Source organism: Gopherus evgoodei, chromosome 2 (assembly GCF_007399415.2).
Source record: "Gopherus evgoodei ecotype Sinaloan lineage chromosome 2, rGopEvg1_v1.p, whole genome shotgun sequence".
Lineage (NCBI taxonomy): Eukaryota > Metazoa > Chordata > Testudines > Testudinidae > Gopherus > Gopherus evgoodei.
The window spans coordinates 205038931-205060383 of NC_044323.1; the positions used below are offsets into that span (position 1 = coordinate 205038931).

General features: G+C 40.1%; 1 protein-coding gene across 1 annotated transcript in view; it reads left to right on the forward strand.

Annotated features, from left to right (window-relative positions):
* PIEZO2 (piezo type mechanosensitive ion channel component 2) overlaps positions 1-21453 on the forward strand; it is a 496400-nt gene that overhangs the window by 318895 nt on the left and 156052 nt on the right. The window contains exon 8 of the mRNA XM_030549442.1: positions 18067-18235. Coding sequence (XP_030405302.1) covers positions 18067-18235 — 169 coding nt within the window. The remainder of the gene's footprint in view (positions 1-18066; positions 18236-21453) is intronic.

Consider the following 21453-nt stretch of genomic DNA (forward strand, 5'->3'; position numbering starts at 1 on the left):
TTCATGTCCATCATCCCTGCATCCACAGTCACTTTCCTGATGTTTTCCTTTATTCTTAATTTAAGATGAACAATCATAAAGCTGAGCTTGAGTTTTCTCCTGAGTTGACTTTTTAGGGTTTTCCCTGCAAGATCTTAGTCATTCTTTTGCCTCAACAACTCACTATCTTTCATCCGAGTAGAATCTAATGAAATCCTCCTGATCTGGCTGCCAGATGAGTCAACAGAATAGACCTACATCTCCATGACAGTTCTGGAACCTCTGACAGGTAGGTTGATAAATATAATTATCCCCATTTAACAATCGGAAACTAACACAGGAAAATTAAATCTCTTGCCCAAGACTCACACTGCCTCTCAAAGTTTGGATTAGCATTCCTGGCTCAAGCTGCTGAATTTAGTTCAGTAGATCATGCTGTAAGCTTTCTCCATCTGAAGTCTGAAATCAATATGTGCCATACTTTGTCAAGGCAACTATTGCTTTTGTCAAAACTTAATTTATCCTTTGCTCTGCAATAAAATGCTAACAGCATATCTCCATGGACCAGTAAAAAACTTATTGTCCTAACAGACAATCTCATGCTTGGTTATTGTGCTTGAATCACTAATGTTTTATTCAGATAATTCTGGTCTACTAAATGCTTGTGTCCACCAACTTTATTTTTTCATGTGTTCCTTTGCCACGTGATTTCTGTTGAAGACACTGACATAAAATACACTTGGTGAGCTAACCACACAAGTAAGTTTGTAATTCCACCAGCATCTGAACTGAAGGCAACAGGAAGATCGATAGCGTGGGTTACCTGGTTGCTCAGGAAAATCAGCTCAATCTGCCCATCTGTAGTATCCACCCCCATATATATGTGAAACTTCTGAAGTGAAATTGTTGGCTGCTATCCTTCCAGTCACTCTGCCAACTTATTTCAAAGAACTACTAACCTCAGTTACTAATTGGCATAGCAAGACAACATTAAACCATGCCTCCCGCTGAGTGCAGCGGTATCCAAATTCACCTTTTGGCAAGGAGACTCCTTTTTGTACACTATGCATTGTTTCTGAACATGCCCTCAGTTTTTTTCCCCCCTATATCCCTTCCACACTGTTTCTACAGACCTGGGCCTACTTGCTCATTGCTTTTGCTCATCTGTGTATAAAGAAAATAAAAGCTCGCTGCTGTATTTCCTTGATACTAGTGCTATATCTTTCCCCTAGACCAGGGATAGGTAACCTATGGCATGTGTTCCGAAGGCGGCACGCGAGTTGATTTTCTGTGGCACTCACACTGCCCAAGTCCTGGCCACCGGTCCAGATGGCTCTGCATTTTAATGTAATTTTAAATGAAGCTTCTTAAACATTTTAAAAACCTTATTTACTTTACATACAACAATAGTTTAGTTATATATTATAGACTTATAGAAAGAGACCTTCTAAAAACATTAACATGTATTACTGGCACACAAAACTTTAAATTAGAGTGAATAAATGAAGAATCAGCACACCACTTCTGAAAGGTTGCCAACCCCTGCCCTAGACGGTGCTATTTAACATGAATTGTTTTTCCTCTCGTCCTCTGGTCCTTCTGACTAAACGTGTATGAGGGAGTGGGAGAGAATGGCCACCTAATGTGTCCAGTATGTTTCCTTCCTTCTGACTCTTGACTTTTCTTTTTTCTGTCTCCCATCCTGGAGGTTCTGCACAAGGTTCCAGCAGCATCAGTGTTGATGTATCACTTCCCATGTATTTCAGAAATCTCTTCCAAGTGCCTCAGCAAAACAATATGGCATGTGACCCAACAATGAGCACAGGAAAGGGGTTTACTGGTTTTGCTTGTTGTCTTCCTTTTTTCCACCTTTATTTTTCTTTCTAAGCTATACCATTTTAGGCTCTGATTACCAAGTGGTGTCACAGTTGGTCAGTGTTTGATTGGGAGACCTCCAAAGAGAGCCCAGACTGAACTGGCACAGCACTTTTTGAAGAATAGCAATATTAGTTCTGATTTAGTGACTGAATTGCAGTTGGTATTCAGTGACAGGTTGTGACTATTGCATATGTAGACCTGTAGACGTGCGGACTCACCCCGCAGCACCTCCTGCAGGCTGTCCTTGTGAATTAGCTCATTCCAGCTCCAGAATGCCCTCTGCAGGCCGGTGATCCGCCAGTCTTCTGGCCCCCGTGTCCCTCCCTGGACCGGTGCCCCTTTAACTGGGGTGCTGTCCCCTGGCAGTAGCCCCTTTCTTTTAGGGTCTCTCCTCCCCAGGAGAACCCCCACCTGCTATCCTCACCTTGCCTCTGTATCAGGCTACTGCCAGTCATCATCTAGCCCCACACCCTGGGACAGATTGCAGTATCAGCCTACTCATCACTGGCAAGGTTGGGTTTGGACCTGCTGCCTTGGCCTACCCCTGGGCTGCCCTCAACAATCACTAGTACCTGTTGGTCTTATGCTAAGCCACAGCCTGGAGCTTTCCAGGCTGGAGCTCCCCAGCTCCTCTGCCTTTCCCCAGTCCTGCTCCACTCAGGTACTCTACTCAGGTCCCTGCAGCCAGGCCCTTCTCCCTCTACAGACAGAGGGAGACTCCTGTCTGCCCCTGACTGCTCTGCCTTTATAGGGCCAGCTGAGTCTGTTTGGGGCATGGCCTCAGCTGCAGCCTCTTCCCCCAATCTGCCTAGCCTAAAAGCTGCTTTCTCCAGCCGCAGCCCCTTCCCAGAGCTGTTTTAAATCCTTCAGGGCAGGAGCAGGGGTCCACCCTGCTACAAAGCCAGATTATTGTTTTAAAGCCACAGACAATGTTGGGGGTGAGAGGAGATGGAGATGTAAGTGAAACTCCAAATAGAATTAGATGGAACCTGAGCTAGACTTCCTCCTGACGCTTTATGGTAGTGAACTCAGAGTGTGAGCCAAATGAAAGGAAGGAACTTGTCAATCCTGTCTCCATCAGCGTATTGGGAGGGAAGCCACTCACCTACTGAATTGCAGGGACTATTCAAAGAGGATCTTTGTTATGTGTTTGTGTTTGCTTCTGCTCTTCTCAGAGCAAAGGCCCCCCTCTGCCAGCACAAACTCTTCCCTCTAAGGCTTCCCTATGAAGGGGAGGGGGAAATGAATCAAGGGGGCCATCTCTTACCCTGGCCTCTGTGGGGAAGGAATTGAGAAAAACCCCATGCATTGAAAAGAGCCCTGCTGCTTGGTCTCTCCAAAGGCAGGTATATTTGTCTTGACTACCCAGGTCTTTAGGAAGGTCGTGACATGAGGGGAAGGGGGCATGTGTGTTCCTTTTCCCTTTCTATAACCAATGAAAAATAACTGCTGACTCCGACAACTCTCCTAAAATCAACTGGAATGAGGCACCCTTACCTCTCTGTGAGGGATCTTGGCCCTGCTGGTTTCTCTCCAGGGTGCCCCCTCTCTCGCTGCACCAGCCACTGTGCTGCTTGCTCGCTGCCATACCCCTCACCACTTTGTGAAGTCTATGTGGCAATGGGCTTCTGGTCTGTCTCTCCTCCTCTTAATGGAGTAGCAGTTTACAGGCTGCTCTTCTCTTCCCCCCGGCCTCATCCCTCACGGAGAAAGAAAAGCTATTGGGACACAGTTTCATGTAGTAATCAGATATTCTTAACACATTCACTCTTAGGGGCCACCATAAAGAGCCCTAGGCCACGAATGGATTAAAGAATTTTGGGGCCTTGTGCACTGTGGAAATTGAGGGCTCTGTACCTTCCTTAAACTAGACAGAAGAGAAGAGGCCCTGCTACCAGTTCCAAACCTGCTTGTGCATCTGTCTAGGGCACAAAACCAGAGTGGCAGTGTAACCCTGTACAGCAGCTTGCAGTGCCGCTTACTGAAATTTTGCCTGCCCCTGGCAAGATGGGGGGCTACTAGGGCAAACTTGGTTGGGTACCAAATTAGGTTGCCATCTCTGAGGATTAGTAAAAATGGCCAGTGCCCTCCCAACCAGCCTGACCCTCCATTTCCCATCTTAGGCATCCCTCTGCATCCATCAGTCTGAGATGCCTCTTTCCCCTCAGGTGTCCCCCACAACCACCAACCCAACCTTCCTGTCTAATAACCCCTACATCTACCCCATTCCAGGAGCCTCAGCTCAAGGGCTCCCTCTACCATCCCTTCCCAGGAGCCTTTGCTTCCCTCACCCTGGTCTCTGCACCTTATCTCTCAGGTCCAAAGTGCTTTCCTGTGCTGAGAGGAGCAGGAGCCTCAGCTGCCACCCTGAGCACATTGCAGGCCATGCACATGGAGTGAGAGCCAGGTACTGGGTTGGCAGTGCTCTCAATGGCCAGGTGACCTGAATGCCATAGTCGAAACAGTTGTGGTGCTACTATATGAAGAGCCCTGTGGACCTAACAAAGAGCTCTATGGAGCTCAAAAGCTTGTCCCACCAACAGAAATCGGTCCTCTAATAAAATATATTATTTCACTTACCTTGTCTCTCTCAGATCCTGGGAAGCACATTGCTACTACAACATGGCAAATCAGTTCTGGGTCCGGTTCTGTTCAATACCTTCATCAATGATTTAGATAATGGCATAGAGAGTACACTTGTAAAGTTTACAGATGATGCAAGTGCTTTGGAGGATAGGATTACAATTCAAAATGATCTGGACAAACTGAAGAAATGGTCTGTAGTAAATAGTATAAAATCCAATAAGGACTTATATGTATCCTATCCTCCGTGAACTTATCTAGTTCTTGTGGGGGTGGTAGGTGGGCTTCAAAAATAACTAGATACGTTCATGGAAGATAGGTCCATCAATGGCTATTCGCCAGGATAGGCAGGGATGAAAAACTATCCTCTAAGTATCCCTAGCCTGTTTGCCAGAAACTGGGAATGGGTGACAGGGAATGCATCACTTCATGATTGCCTGTCCTGTTTATTCCCTCTGTAGTACTTGGCATTGACCACTCTCAGAGACAGGGTACTGGGCTGAATGGACCATTGATCTGACACAGTATGGCCGTTCTTATTCAAATGCAAAGTACTCCACTTAGGAAGAAACAAGTTGCACACATTCAAAATGGGAAATGACTGCCTAGGAAGAAGTACTGCAGAAAGGGACCTGGGGATCATAGTGGATCACAAGCTAAATATAGTCAACAGGGTAACATTTGCCCAAAAAGGTTGTATTAGGACGAGTGTTGTAAGCAAGACATGAGAAGTAATTCTTCTGCTGTACTCCACACTGATTAGGCCTCAACTGGAGCATTGTGTCCAGCTGTGGGTGCCATATTTCAGGAAAGAAGTGGACAAATTGGAGAAAATCTAGAGAAGAGCGACAAAAATGATTAAAGGTCTAGGAAACATGACATATGAGGGAAGATTGAAAAATTGGGTTTGTTTAGTCTGGAGAAGAGAAGACTGAGAGGGGACATAACAGTTTTCAAGTACATGAAAGGTTGTTACAGGAGGAGGGAGAAAAATTGTTCTCTTTGACCTCTGAGGATAGGACAAAAGCAATGGGTTTAAATTGCAGCAAGGGCTGTTTAAATTGGACATTAGGAAAAACTTTCTGACTGTCAGGGTGGTTAAGCACTAGAATAAATTGCCTAGGGAGGTTGTGGAATCTCCATCATTGGGGATTTTTAAGAGCAGGTTAGACAAACACTTGTCAGGGATGATCTAGATGATACTTAGTCCTGCCGTGGGTCCAGGGGACTGAACTAGATGACATCTTGAGGTCCCTTCCTGTCCTACGATTCTATGATCATATTGTTTCTATGAAATTACAAGTTGTGACGAAGTGGAACTGTTTTTTGGGTGTCTCAGTTTCCCCTATGCGTTTTTAAGTCTCTAGGTGGTGGGATATAGGCCAGTGTGCATAAATCACTGACACACTGTCTCTCTGGCAACAAATGGCCAGGGCCCTTCCCCCCTGCAAGGAAATAGCTAAAGGTGAACAAAGAGATCAGGTGACCTCCTGGCCTGGGAAAGCGACAAAGCCCAGAGAAGGACCGTTTTGAGGGGGTTTCAGTTTGGGGCTGGCTGGGGATGAGGAGTGAGGGCAGACGTGGAGGTCTGCCTCACTGGAGGAGGTGAAGCCATGTGAGCTTCTTGCCCTAAAGACAGTCTGCTCCAAGGGACAGGAGGCTCCCCAAAGTCCAGACTGGCTTTCTGGGGAGCAGGTCCAGAGCATCACCCGGGGACTCCGTGACACAAGTAACTTTAAGTAACCAGTTAAAAAATCCTGGCACATTGCAACTGGCAATGCAGAATCAAAAATGTCCAGGAAAATTTTTTAAAAACCCAGCAAGTGGCAACTCTAGGGCCAGACCTGGTGTGGTCCCTATGCAGGTGGACAGACTGCACATTGGTTAATCCAGGCCTGCCCTCAGGGCTACAGTTGGTACAAATGTTGATATAGTTCACCGATCTACTGTAAAACAAGCATTATATTAATGTTCATCAGAGCATTCAGGCTATATCAGAGATGCAGTATGGATGACAAAACAAAATGTAAACCTGGGGAAATGGACTGATTTGGAAGATGGATATATCTTTTTCATGCTATGCTTCAGAAAGTAGCCTTTGTCTTAGCTCTAAAGGCCTTTGATTGTATCCACAGCATTAGTAAAACCACTGGGATACTATTCACTCTAAAGTAATGATACTTGTATTTCTACCACTATAGAGAGTAACTCCAAAGCCCTAATATTGTGAAACAGGCTGTAACTCTCCAATCTTTATATCCAGCTGCTTTATTTCACACACATTAAGTATTTGAATGTCTGAGATCCAGTTGTTTTTAATGGATGTCCAAAGCATAACAGCTTCCAGTCACATAGCCTCAGAAAAAAATCCATTATTAGGTACAAAAATAGGTTATGTAGCAAATAATATTTAACATCCTGTTTTAAAGTTGTTAATACACTTGAGAGAAAAGTGAATTTTTTATGGCTGCCTATAAGATTTTTTTTAATTAAGAGCCATGTTGTAGTTAAATAGAGTTTTTGCTAACTTTTATATAATGCTCAATCCTCAGGGTGTTACCCTGGCTTCTATGCATTTATCTCTGGATTAATGGCTCATAATTTCATTCCTTACTTACATTACATGGATGGTATTTGCCCACAAGGTTTAAATTCTGCATTTTTTCATGCGGTTTCGCATGTAACAGCTCTGCGTTAGTGATTAGTTTTCCCTTAAAGGAAAAGTCATTGACTAAAAGAAGAGGGTGAGGGATATACTGGTGCTGGTTTTGTCGTTGCCAGAAAAACTTTGATCCAATCAGAGCTATGGAAACCAGGTCTCGGTAGAAAAAAGTACAAACAGACATCTGCTAAAGAGCTGCAGAAACATGATGACATTCTGATCTGCTTAACCATCAAACCTCACATTCAATGTGTGTATTGCAGTGTTGTGATAGCAACACTGTAGTTATGGCTGAGGGAAGGCACTTTCATTCTATGTCAGATACTTTAAAAAAAAATCTCCTTGAGCTAAAATTGGGTTGAGAAGAATTATGAGCAAACAATAAATTGTTGTAAGCATGGCAAAAATTCCATTAAGCCAATTTTGAATTATCCAAGTATGAATACAAGGGTTTTTTTCACATGTTGTAAACTGGTATCACAGATGTTTTGAACATTTCTGCATCACTCAAAACTAGCAATTTAAAAGCTTCAACCCTGTCAGATTCTGCAAGCCCTCTGTACATGGGTATCCCATTGAGCTGCATGAAGAGGAGACTTACAGGATCAAGCCGTTGGTGAAGATAAGTGTTTATGGAATCTTCAAGGAAATTTGGGTTGGCAAAACAAATGCCAATTTCTCCACTAATAAAGGCTGACTTTATCATCTTAACCCTAATTAGGGGTGAAAGTAACTTAAAGGACTTGCCGATACTCCAGATCCTATGGAGGAGGAGGGGCCTCAACCAGAAGAGGCATGGCCTCTATCAGAAGAGGTGAGGCCTTTAAATCCCCGAGCTTTTAAATCAGGATTTAAAGGGCTCAGGGATTCGGCTGGAGCTAGGGGCTGGGCCCTTTACATCACCCCCAGAGCTACCAGCTGCAAAGTGGCTGAGAGACCTGGGGTTTGGGCAGGAGTGAAAGTAATTTACATTTCTTACCCATATGGTCCAATCGCAAGCAACCCACCTCTCCTACGTACTTCATGGATCTATCCTACTGCATGATATAGATAGAGAAAATAAAGCTACTATTACTACTACCAGGACTGTCTGTAATAAAACTTTAGTATTGGAATAAGCCTGAAAAAGTGAAAACTCACTGTCACATTTTTCTCCGTGTCTTCCCTCCTCCTCCAGCCAGGCTGCAAACACTAGGTTCCGTGCTTTCTCCCTGCCTGGCACTGAGCTGCAGCTGCAGGGGCTTCCCTCTAGCTTGCAGCAGGGAGCAGGGAGACTGACTGAGGGAGGGAGAAGCCTGCCTCCTGCATAAGAACAATTTAAACTCAGTTGTTCCCGGCACAGTTCAGTAACATTTCAAAGAGGATCTGCAAGCTGTTTGGACATCACAACCATGATCCTCTGCTGGGGAGAGAATGGGATAGATTTGAACTTGGAAATGGTTCCTGATTTTGTTTGTGTTTTTTGTGTATAGGAAATCCCCTCATTCCAGAGGCAGAAAAGAACTGCCCCTGCCATGGTCACCCTGCCCCCCCACCACAACAACTAGGAGTGAAATTAACAAGGATGCCAGAAACGGCTTCTAACCCTAGGGGCTGAACTGCGCAGGGAACAGCTGAGTTTAAGCTGTTCTTATGCAGACAGCAGCAGCAGGCATCTCAGCCAGTGGCCCTACTGCACGCTAGAGCCTAGAGGAGAACCCCTGCAGGAGAGATGGGGGGCAGAATGCAGAGCCTTGTCTGCAGCCTGGCTGGAGGAGCGGGAGGGAGGAGACAAGAAACTAATGTAACAGTGAGTTTTCCCCTTCCACCTGCTTTTATTAGCTCAGTTTAAGCTGTGCAGCCAAATGCTTGTATTTGTTGTGTATATTAGTACTGGAGACAAGATCCCCTCATCCCGGGGGCAGACAAAGACTGCCCCAGACATGGTCAAACACACCCTCCCCACTTCCCTCAGCTACTGTGAGTGAAATTAACAAGGATGCCAGAAACCACTCTTAACCCGGAGGGCTGAACCACTCAGGGAACAGCTGAGTTTAAACTATTCTTATGCAGGGGTCAGGCTTCTCGCTCCCTCAGGCAGTCTCCTTTTCTTACCAGTCCTCTGTACCAGCCCGTATCTGCTTACTTTCACCTCTGACCCTAATCCTTCTGGACCCTCAACATACTCTGGCGACCTTACCCTATTCTTTAGTCTCCATCCTCCAATGTTTCTTTTAACATATACGGTCAATTAAGTTAGATAGTTATTGTACTTTGGAGGCTTGTACCCCAAAGTGTGCTGCATCCTACAGCATATGTACAATTTGTAATAAACTTCTGGGGTAGAGAGAAAGTCTGGAGCGGCTGTCAAACCTGCTGCATTCTTTTCAAGAGTGTGTGTTTATTTCAGTGTGTGATGTGAGATTCGAGTGATGTATGTTTGTGTATGTGTTTATCTGGATAACAGAACTCAGAGCACGTTTTAAACATCTGATTTTACAAACCATTACTCATGTGAGTAGCCTTTATTCATTCCTGTTAGCCTCTCTGAAATCTCTGGGTTCAGCTTGTGTGAGTAAGGGCTACTGGCATTGTTGAGAAAAAGGATATGTAATAATGGTATTTGTTCTTTGCTATGCAATTGCTTTACTTCCAGATGCATTTTTTATTCCAGCCAATTTCAGATTTGACACAGCTCACATTCATCACTGAGGGCTAACTCAGAGTCAAGTCTGCAGTTTAAAAAAGATGCCACCTTTTTAAGGGACTTGAGGAAGAAAAGCATCTGAACAATTTTTGTAAAGCATGAAAAATCATTTTTTCATGTTCAGCTGATTTTAAAATAGCCAATGTAAATTTTACTAACATTTCTGAAAATATTCACCTTTGGACTATCTTTGTGTTTCCAAAGAAATTAAAAAGAAACCTGTTCATTTCTATTCATTTCAGGTTTTGCTAACCACCCTTTTGTTAGGATAATTATATTTTGGGCTGAAACAAAGTGGAAGAAAACCCCTCAATTTATACAAAGTATTGAGCAAGAAGGAAAGTTGCATTATGTTCTAGTACTGTATCTTAGTCGGGGGACGAAGGCTTTCTTTTAATTTGCATTACACTACTTTAAATAAAAAAGCCTCTGTTAATCTTGCTGGTATTTTAAGTAGTGACTTTATAAGCATCAGGCACTGCAAAAGGTTTCTATAATAATAAAAAGTAAATAAAAAAAGAGGAAATGCTGATCCTGTAGGAATTTGCTATAAAACTTTGCCTCAGCAGTATAAAACTTTGATCTTTTCACTGTCCTGTTCTCTGATCACCTCCCATTTTGCATCAACATTTGACATTGTAATAGACTTACCCATACTCATTTTTCACCTTTTGTTACATCTATGGTAAAACTTTTATACTAGAAGAGAGCAGGTCCTGAGTGAATAATCAGGAATTCTCTCCATTTAGATCAAATTGCTTTTATAACACGGACCTAGCATTAATATTGTTGCGTGATTAACTGTTAACATTTGTATTAGCAGTAATAGGACTATTTTAGCATAAAGTAAGGTCTAAAGATGAGAGAGAAATCTTTATTTAAAAAACCCCTTTGTGTGATATGCAGGCTTTTGATGAGAAAATGTCTTTATTCAGTAAATTTCTAAATATTTTGCAAAGCTGCAATTTGAGTTTTCCAATCCCTAATTACATTTTCATTTTAAACTATTATGCTATGATGCTGCATTGATTGTACTTCTTAACATACATTACCAGATAGTGCTACCAGTTACATGAGAAAGAAAGGAAAAAGACATCATCCTTGCAGGGAGACCTCTGGGTCCACGTGTAGCCCACTGAAGAGCCAATTGCAGGGATGGCCCATTATTTCCATGTATTCTTAGTTATAATGGAGTAACTGTCTACTAAAACTAATAGGAGTTGCAGCCACGAAACAGAGCATGGGGATATGGCCCCACAGTGTACAGAATATCTTGGAAGGTGGTGCATAAAAAAGTAATGTTAGAAAAGCATTTAATAGTGTATTTTAATTTATTTGTATGCAATGTAGCAACTGGAATCAAGAAGGAAGGCCAGCATCATATGAAAGCATTTTGCATGATTGTCTCTAAAATTAGACAGCATTGTTACTTATGTTACAGTGGTTACAAAAATCCCCCTGTAGTGAGGGCCCAAGAGCTTCTGCTCCCTTTACAAATATTTTTTCTTTCCTTATAAACTATAATGGTGATGCTTTTTATTATCATTTCCCCAGCTCAAAAGATAACACAATCACATTTGTTCTGGGAATTTATACTTCCTTTTGCCTTTACATCCTACGGAAGCAGTGGCTTCTGGCTTCTGCCAGATGAAGTAACATTGCATGCAATAGCTGTACAGATTTTTGGGGGTTGAGAATGGGTGAGAATTGGCTGGTTGGTTTTAATCTCTGTTTTTTTTGGCCCTGACAGCTTGAAAAAAAGTAAGTCTCAGCTGTGTTTGGAGAACCATTTAGATCCTTTTCTTTTTTTCTTTCTGCATTTACCAAAACAAAACCTCTCCAGCATTTCAATAGCTGTTAGGATGTAACATATTCCATCTCTTCACTTTATCATCTCTGAATGGGGTAGAACACTAAAAGACTATGTTATATGTTAACATATATGTAGACACGTTATTTACTTGAGGTTTTATGTCTGACCTGAATGATCTATGGCAGATGTTCAGAGAGAATTTTGACAATACTGGAACAGGTTTAGCTTTTATAAATCTGCCAACAGATGCAATTAGAATGGGACAAAAACCGTCATTTCTCAATCACCAGACTTTGAAGTCCAGCAAGAATACATGAGAACCAAAAACAAAACTGTGTTGTGCTTATGAGTATTTGTGATTAGGCCATTGAGAGGCTCACTAGAACTCTAGCCAGCCTGAGAATCAGTTGCACTCTAAGCCCCTTCAGAGGAAGCATAATCAATAGTACATAAGAGACATTTTCCTGCCATTATGAATCACTTGATGTCCTCTTTGATCCAAAGCACTGAATTAATTTTTTATGCGTAATTACCTGAATAAAGTGTGGTTTGCACATTGCTGCACATTAGTGTGTGCTCATGAGAAAACCTGCTATGTGTTTTACTTCCATCTAGCGAATCAGGATCTAAACCCTTACGACCTTGTTAGTTTTTCACTTGCAGGCTTTCTGCAGCAAACGTGTGGCTTTTAGTTGTCTTAATTACTTAGTGACAGTTCCTAACCCTTTAATGCAAGCTGGTTGTTTCTGCCATTAAGTGGTCAAAAATAGCATTTTTATATATTGTTCCCTGACCTTAAACACCAGAAAGAGGAGTCAGATTAAGTGAGAACTTCATTAATGAAGTCACAGACTCAGTTATTTCCAAAATGTAAAATCTGAAATTAGAAGTACTGTACATATGCATTTTAACTATATTTAAAAAAAAATGTTTACTTAATAAAGAAAAGCTTTACTGTCAAAGAAGGATTTTTGTTTTGCCATCTAATGTATGAAAAACTTGCAATGACAGATTTGTAACAACTTGTAACAACAGTGCATTCACATGTTTGATAGTGATACACACTGGCTTCTTTAGCCTATATTTTTTTTTAATTTATGACATAGAAGTATTAAGTGAAACTAGTTTCCTTTTCCAGTCCTTATCTTATGTAGTGATAAGGATGTAATACAACAGTTGGTACTCATATCCCTGCTGTTCAGTGAAGTATGAAGTTTTATCAATTTAAATTTTCACAGTTGGGGAAAATTGTGAGGGGTCAGATAATAATTATTTAGGAGAGAAGATGTTGAGATTCAAAAAGTTAAATCTTCATAGCTGTTGAAAAAAATTGTCTGCATCACACTTCAAAATATATAAAGTAAATATCCTTGAAATTAGCACTGATCATTTCTCAAGAAGCATTTTTCTTACTTTGCATAGCTGTAAATTTTCGATTATTGTCAATGGAAATATGTTTTGTGTGTGTACAGAGAAATTGACGCTTATCAACATTGACTGATAAAAATCTAATCCTTCTGAACCTACATACACAGCGCGATAGGGATTGCTTGGTAAACTGGGAGCAAGCAATATTTGTTTTGATACAGCAAAATCTGAGGTTATGAATATAGAAACAATCTAGGCTATACTTACAAGATAGAGTATAGCCAGATATCCTGGAAAACAGTGCTTCTGGAAAGAACTTGGTTATTATAATAAATCAACAAATGAACATAATCTTCCATTGTAATGCTGTGGGTGAAAGGCTACAGTAATCCTTGGATGTAGAAACAGGGGAATATTGAGCAGGAGTAGGGAGATGGACTTTCCTCTGCATATGGCATTTCTGAGACTATTACTGAAATTCATTTCTGGTGTCCGTACTTGAAAAAAAGGTTGTTGAAAAGTTGAAGTGTTCAAAATAGAGCTGCAAGAATAATTTGAGGTCTAGAAAATAGTACTTACAATGACAGGTTTCAGACTAGCAGCTGTGTTAGTCTGTATTCGGAAAAAGAACAGGAGTACTTCTGGCACCTTAGAAACTAACACATTTATTTCAGCATAAGCTTTCGTGGGCTACATACAGCTCAATGAGACTCGAGGAGTTCAATCTATTTAGTTTATCAAAGAGAAGATTGAGATAACTTGATTACATCTATAATTACCTACACAAGGAAAAGGTATCTTGTTGTAGCAGACTCTTTAATCTAACTAAGAAATGTATAACAGGATTCAATTACTGGAAGTTGCAGCTAGACAAATACAAACTGGAAATGAAGTGCAAAATTTTAACAATAAAGGTAATTAGCCATTAAAACAGCCAACCAAATGATGTGATAGATTTTCCATCACTTGGAATCTGTAAATCAAGACTAGATTTCTTTCTAAAATATACTCTTGAATTCAACTGCAATTTATGATTTGATGCAAGAATTACATGGTTTACACAGTGAGTCAGATTACATTATGATAATTGCCCTTCTGGTTTAAAAACTGGTGGAGCAAGTCCTGGACCCATTGAATTCAATAGATAAACTGCTAATAATATCAGCATGACCAGAATCTGGACCTGTGAATCTGTTCTTGAAATGAAAAATGTCCCAGTTCATGACGACTGTATGTAGCATATATTGCAATAGCTGTTCAGCAGTCTTGTGGATGACGTATATTTAATTTCCATTTGTTTGCTTAACCATTAATCAATGGATACGTAAAACCATAACATAGCACTGATTCTAATAACATCTTAAAGTGCCAATAAACTGCTGTAAATTGGACATATGTTAGCTGTGAGCTGAGTGTAGCCATTATTTGTGTGACACTTCAACAACTCCATAATTCGGAATATCATGAGAGAGAAAGTTTTTCATAGTTTTCAGTTAAAAGCAACATTTCCACTCTAAGTCAATGTGATTTTGATGCTACATTACTATTAAATATTTATCATAGTCGCAGCTTGCAAATTTGTCAGGAAGAGTCTTGGAAGTTCAGAGTACATCCACCAAATGGATTCAGTAGGAAGCTTTTGCTGGGAAAATGGGCTTGAAAAGCAGCAATGGGACAACCACCTGTTACCTTTGTTTTAAAAGCTATTTTTAAGTGAGCTGTTTCCTAATGTTCCTCAGCAGAGTAATAAAGTTCCTCCTGGCCTTCATAATTTAAAACACTTCTTGGATTATTGCCTCTCTGTGAATTCACTGATTTCTATAAAATATGTTTTTGGAATACTAAATTGTACCTTGAAAAATACAACTTCTGCCTCTATGCACAAATGGGATGGCTCACTGTCTTGTACCTGGAAAATCATTTGTTTAGCAAGGAGCTAAATATGATTTTTTAAGCTAAGAGTATACAGTAGTAGATGGGTTTCTCCAGACGTTTTTTCAGTGTCCAGACTGAACAAGCTACATGCTTGTCAAGCTTTACATTTTATTTTCTCTTTTTCGTTTTCTTATCGTATATGCTTTGTATGTTGAAAAAGACATCTACTGAGGTCAGAACCAAGCTCAAAAAATAGCTGATCCTCAGTTGGGCTGATTTTGTGACATGTTTCTAACATAAAAATATCTAGAAAGAAGTATGGTATTTCATATATCACTTCTCATGCAACTTCGTATTGTGGAAGTCATGCCAGAATATTTGTTATGTATTTAAAAGTTTTGAATAACTAAAAGGTTTTAGAGTCTGATCTTGAGTGATTCTGTGCACCCACAATTCGAATTGAAGTTAATGGACAGGCACAAATGCTGCATGAGAGGCAATTTGGTACAAAGCCCATTAAATGAATGAAAATATTTCCATTTGACTTGAGTATACTTTGGATCAGGCACATAATGAATATTGTGTTGAGTACCTTCATAGTGGAAGAATGCTGAAACATTGGGGTGACTTCAGAGAAGATAAAGGATGATCGATCTAGAGATACTGAATTACGAGAAGGTTAAAAGAGCTAAATAGGTATCGCATAGCTATGTGACAACTAAGTGGGCACACTGTAATGATCTACAAGTATTTGATAGGAATAAACAGCTAGAAGGGACTTGAATTAATTAGTGTGGTACAAAATGGGAATAATTAGGAGTGAGAGGATGAAAATAAAACAAAGAATATTTAGGCTGAATAACAAGAAAATCTTCTGAACAGTAAAACCATGTAGAATGTGTAGTAGTCTTCCAAGGGAGGTTAAATGAAGACTTAAATCTAGAAACTTTAAAATTACTGTAGGTTTTGTACAAAGCAGTAGAATATGTATTGTAGAAATCATTTCTACGCTGGCAGAGAGATAAAGTAGATGACCTACAGTAACATCTTTTCTTTTCCTGATTTTAGTATAAACTAAAGGTTTCTATTGACTTCAGTGAGGGCTAGATCATGATCTGAAACAATGATACCGTTGTAAAACAGAGTTGTTGTGATTCAATGCTGTACTTACAAATAAAATTTTAAAATAGTAGAGAGAAGAGTGTAGCATAAAATAAAGGAGCAAGATAGAATGGTGGGAGCTGGATGCATCTGATCAGTAAGAGACAAGAGATGCGAGTTGGTTGAGAGACCAGGCAGAAGGCAACAGAGGATGTTCTACTATGATAGTAGAAATATTAACATAACACAGTTTAGCATATTTTGCAGTTAGATAGACCTGAACCAAATCACTAGGTCCAAATGTGCTTGAACTCACAGTAAGTTTGATTCTGGGCCATATCCAAACCTGGCTGCTCAGGCTCCCCTCTAGTTACAGCGTTTTATTTTGTATGCAGAATTCTCTTTTACTTTTCCAAGCAAACTGTAAAATGTCTGAAAGTTTACAGCCTCTGGCTCATGTTAGTGATCAGAATGAGAAGTGACCACTAAGGAAATTGTTTAATAGAATGGGTTAGAACACCAGACTTAGAGATTTCTGACTAGTGATTGATGCTGTTACACCCATATTGCTAATCTCTAGTAAATGAAAAGGTATGAATCTCCCCTTTTTAATTCTCTTCCTTTCAAAACCTCAAAAAGACACACACCAAGCAGTATGTTTCTGTGGAATTATTGTGTTGGTTGGTTGAAGTCAGAAGGCGAGGTATGCAATACTCCTAGAGAAAGTCATTATCTGGCATACCTAACTGCCTAGTTAGACATGAAAAAATACAGTGTTCTTAGGTGAATAGAGATCACTGCTTAAGTCTTCCAAAGAAATCGTGGCTCTGCCATCTTTAGTTAATCTTTAGTTAAATAGTGATAAATCATGGTGAAGACTTCAATAACCCTGCTTTAGAACTTTGCAAAAATATTTTAAACTGTAGGGACTAGACTCATTATTGCGTTTTCACCAGTTTTGGTGTGGAATTTCTAGCATCTTGCTTTAATTTTTAATTGTAGAAAATACAGCAGTTTTCTTGTTTGAAATAATTTTCAATTTTCAATTAGCCATTCTTACCTGCCAGAAATTTTTGTGAGGTCCAGCAAAATAATAATTTAAAAATCGTTCTCTGAGATGCCTCATGTTTTCTTTGTGGAAAACTTCACCTATGTTATTTTTCACAGGTAATTTCACAAATAACTTTTCTTGTGCACCCTCTAAAATGTGCTTCTTGAGTGGCTTCGCTTTCCATCTAGAACAGTTTTGAATTCAGATGGACTATTTATTTGTGTAAAATTACTCATGTATATAAGTGTTCGGGGATTGTGGCCTAGGTTTTTAGGACAGTGCATTAAAACTCCTAGCTGTTACAAGTTCTGAAGCCTCTGTAGATATTACTGAGAGAGTTGCTCTCCAACTCTGTCCTGGACAAAATAATGACTAGAATGATGATGTGTGACAATTTACTAATTTGCTATGAATCATAACTTACTACATGTTAAAGGTTGGACCCAAAGGGAGTGGCAGTGGGTACCAGGATGTAACACACAGATTTGCCATGAAGTTTTCTTTTTCCTTTTCTTCAGGCCTGAGTTTACAAGAGTCAGGTCCCTGGTCGTTTTTTCATTGGAATGGAAAGATGCAAAGGCATAATGTCCTTATTTTCTGTCTTTTCTGGAGGGAGGGATAGCTCAGTGGTTTGAGCATTGGCCTGCTAAACCCAGGGTTGTGAATTCTAATCCTTGAGGGGGCCACTTAGGGATCTGGGGCAAAATCAGTACTTGGTCCTGCTAGGCAGGGGGTTGGACTTGATGACCTTTCAAGGTCCCTTCCATTTTTATGAGATAGGTATATCTCCATATATTTATTTATTTATTTTATTTTTAAAAACCCTCCCTTTTTTGTACTCACTAAATGTCGTGAAATGAAAATGTTGACTTTGACTTGCATTTCAGTTAAGACACTTTAAATAAATAACATTTTAATCAAATCAAACTGTATTTAAGCCAATGTTTCACAAGTAGAAAAAATTAAACAAAATTAAGATAGATATTCACGTATCTGTTAATTGTACTTTTTAAAACATTTTAAAATTAAATATTTGTTCTCTAAATTTTTTTCTTACTCTTTTTGATCAGGTTATTTGGTGTCACTTCAGTAATTCAAACCAACTGCTCAAGCACCTGGAAGATCATAGCAAACCAAGACCTACTCTGGTATCACCATGCCAGTCCCATATTACTGCTTGTGATGTACTACACCCTGGCAACTCTTATTCGCCTTTGGCTACAAGAGCCCGTTGTAAGGGTAATATATTTTTTCTTCCCGCTTTATGAAGAGAATGAAGCTGCCAGAGTAGAATTTTTTCTAATGCTCACTAATGACTAAGATTCTCAGATTGTTACTGGCATTTGAAAACAGCAGAGTGAAATTTTTATGTGAGGCAGCCATGTCCAAGCTGCTGTCTTAAATACACTCTTTCTGATAAGTCCCTCCAGCTCTTAAATGGGTAGTCCTCTTAAAGTCAATGGGACTACTTATGTGATTAAGGGCTACAGGATCAAAAGCTTAGGTTATGTCTACACTACCGGCTAAATCGGCACTGCTGTGATCAATGCAGCAGTGTTGATTTTGTGGATCTGGTAAAGACATGCTAAATTCATGGGAGAGTGCTCTCATATCAACTTGTATACTCCCTCTCCCTGAGAGCCAGCAGCTATGTCGGTGGGAAATGGTCTCACGTCGACATAGCACGATGTAGACACCAATGTAAGTCAACCTAAGTTATGTTGACTTCAGTTACATAATTTGCATAACTGAACTAACATAACTTAGATCGTCTCACAGAGTTAATGCAGATCAGCTCTTAGCTTACTTTTGAATTGTGCAAGTCTGTGTGAATATTGTCTACAGTAGGTAGAGGTTTTTTTTCTCATAGTGCAAAACACCATAAAGTCACAGCAAAATGAGCAGTAAGTGCAGCACACAGGAGTTACCGATGAGCAATCTTCCTCTGTGTTTCATGGTCTTTAGACAGCCTTGAAAATTTCCTTACACCAAAGGCAATAGAGAATGAAAATTTAAAAGCAGCCTCAAGGGCTTGTTGCCCAAAAACCAAAATGTCAGCTGCAGTCTGGTGCAGGATACTGTAAAACATATATAGTTTTGCCTAACCTTGCAATTTTATCTTGAGTCTAACAATGCTTGGTGTTTTTCTTAAAGCCCCAAGTCCAGGATTCATGTGATTATGTGAACATCTCAGCTTCCTTTTTTTTTTTTAAATAAAGTTCTTAGATCTTATACTTGTGGAGAAAAGCATGGAACATGATTACAAAGGCACCCTGAAGACTCAGAAAACAAAAGGAAAATAAAATGAGCCCAAATTTCATTATTTTAAAAAATGGCATGATTTGTGGAGGTCTGATTTTTGAAGCTGGGTTTGGTAATGCTGCACACAGTAGTATAGGTTCACAGCACTAAAGCTGTGAAGAGTCTAAATTTCAGTTGCATCCTTGTGGAATATTAGTGTCTTCATTCATTTTTTACCTCACTCGCCTTGTCTCTTTATTAAGAGTCAGACATTTTTAGGAGGATAGGAAGCTGGTGGAGATGTCTTAAAAAGTTAACTTTTATAAAGGCAAAATATCAAAATAAGAAAACATTGTAAAATACATGCTGTCTTTGTACTATGGCTTCTTTTTTGATGCAGAAAATACACTGTTTCATCTCTCCATAAAATGATATGTTCTGGTTTCTAAATCTTAGCAGCTTTATAGACTATTTCGCTATGTATGGTTTTCCCCTTTGATTGTGCCATGGATCAGGAATTGATTTTTCTTTTTACTTGTTTTGTCTTAGAAGATTTTAGATCAAATTCTATTCTCAGTTACACCAGCCTAAATCCACCTTAATTCCATTGCAGTCAATAGAGTTACTCTGGATTTATGCTACTTTAATGGAGACCTGAATTTGGTCCTTGTCTTTTATTGTAGCTGCCTGTGTCTTCTGTTTTTACAATGTGAAACAATGTCAAACCAGCATAGTAGTGAGGATCTTATCTTTAACTTATGGTACCTCCTCTACATTATTAGCCAAGTTCAGAATGCAAAGGTGATAAATTGGCTGAATGAGAGCAGATGGTATTAGATGGTATAATAGCGGTAAATATGCCCAATTGCTTGTGATGGGACACTAGAGAGGGTGAAATCTGAGTTGCTACAGAGAATTCTGAGTATCTGGCTGGTGAGTCTTGCCCACATGCTCAGGGTTTAGCTGATCGCCATATTTGGGGTCGGGAAGAAATTTTCCTCCAGGGCAGATTGGCAGAGGCCCTGGGAGGTTTTCGCCTTCCTCTGCAGCATAGGGCACTGGTCACTTACTGGAGGATTCTCTGCACCTTGAAGTCTTTAAACCACAAGTTGAGGACTTCAAAAGCTCAGACATAGGTCAGGGGTTTATTACAGGCGTGGGTGGGTGAGATTCTGTGGCCTGCATTGTACAGGAGATCAGACTAGAAGATCATAATGGTCCCTTCTGACCTTAAAGTCTATGAGTCTACAAGCCTAATGCTCAAGGAATTATGCCCACATTTGGGTCCTGAGTTTTCAGAGTGAGAAAAAGTGCTCAAAAAGGAGCATAAGTAGAATTTTAAATGGTGCATGATTGTGCTACGTCTACGCAGAGGTGAATTTTACCTTCAGTCTTTACTCAGAAAAATTCCCATTAAAGTTGTTTGGAAGTTTGCTTGAGTAAGGACCTCATGTTTGGGCCCTTGAGTCCTGCAATAATTTAATAAAACAAGAAGAGCCAATTAATCAGTGAAGTTATATCAGGAATCAGTTTGTCCAGAGGTTCACTGGATAATATTTAAAATATGAATCTGGTGTCATAAACAAATAGCTAAGGGTTAATGTCTCTTTCACCTGGAAAGAAGTAACCTGAAACACCTGACCAGAGGACCAATCAGGAAACAAGACTTTTTAAAATCTGGGTGGAGGGAAGTTTGTGTCTGAGTCTTTGTCTTGTATCGGTCCCTCTCGGCTATGGGAAGGATTTCTCTATTTCCTGCTTTCTAATCTTCTGTTTCCCAGTTGTAAGTACAAAAAGATAGGGGTTTTTTTGTAGTTACATGTGTGTAGTTGCTGGAGTGCTTTGAATTGTATTCTTTTTGAATAAGGCTGTTTATTCATATTTCTTTTAAGCAATTGACCCTGTATTTGTCACCTTAATACAAAGAGACCATTTTTTATGTATTTTTCTTCCTTTTTACATAAAGCTTTCTTTTTAAGACCTGTTGGAGTTTTTCTTTAGTGGGGAACTCCAGGGAATTGAGTCTGTGCTCACCAGGGAATTGGTGGGAGGAAAAAGTCAGGGGGAAATCTGTGTGTGTTAGATTTACTAGCCTGACTTTGCATTCCCTCTGGGTGAGGGGGGAAGAAAGATTAGCTCTCGGTACTTCTGTTTTCCAAGGCTGGAAACGGGGAGGGTGGAATCCCTCTGTTTAGATTCACGGAGCTTGCTTTTGT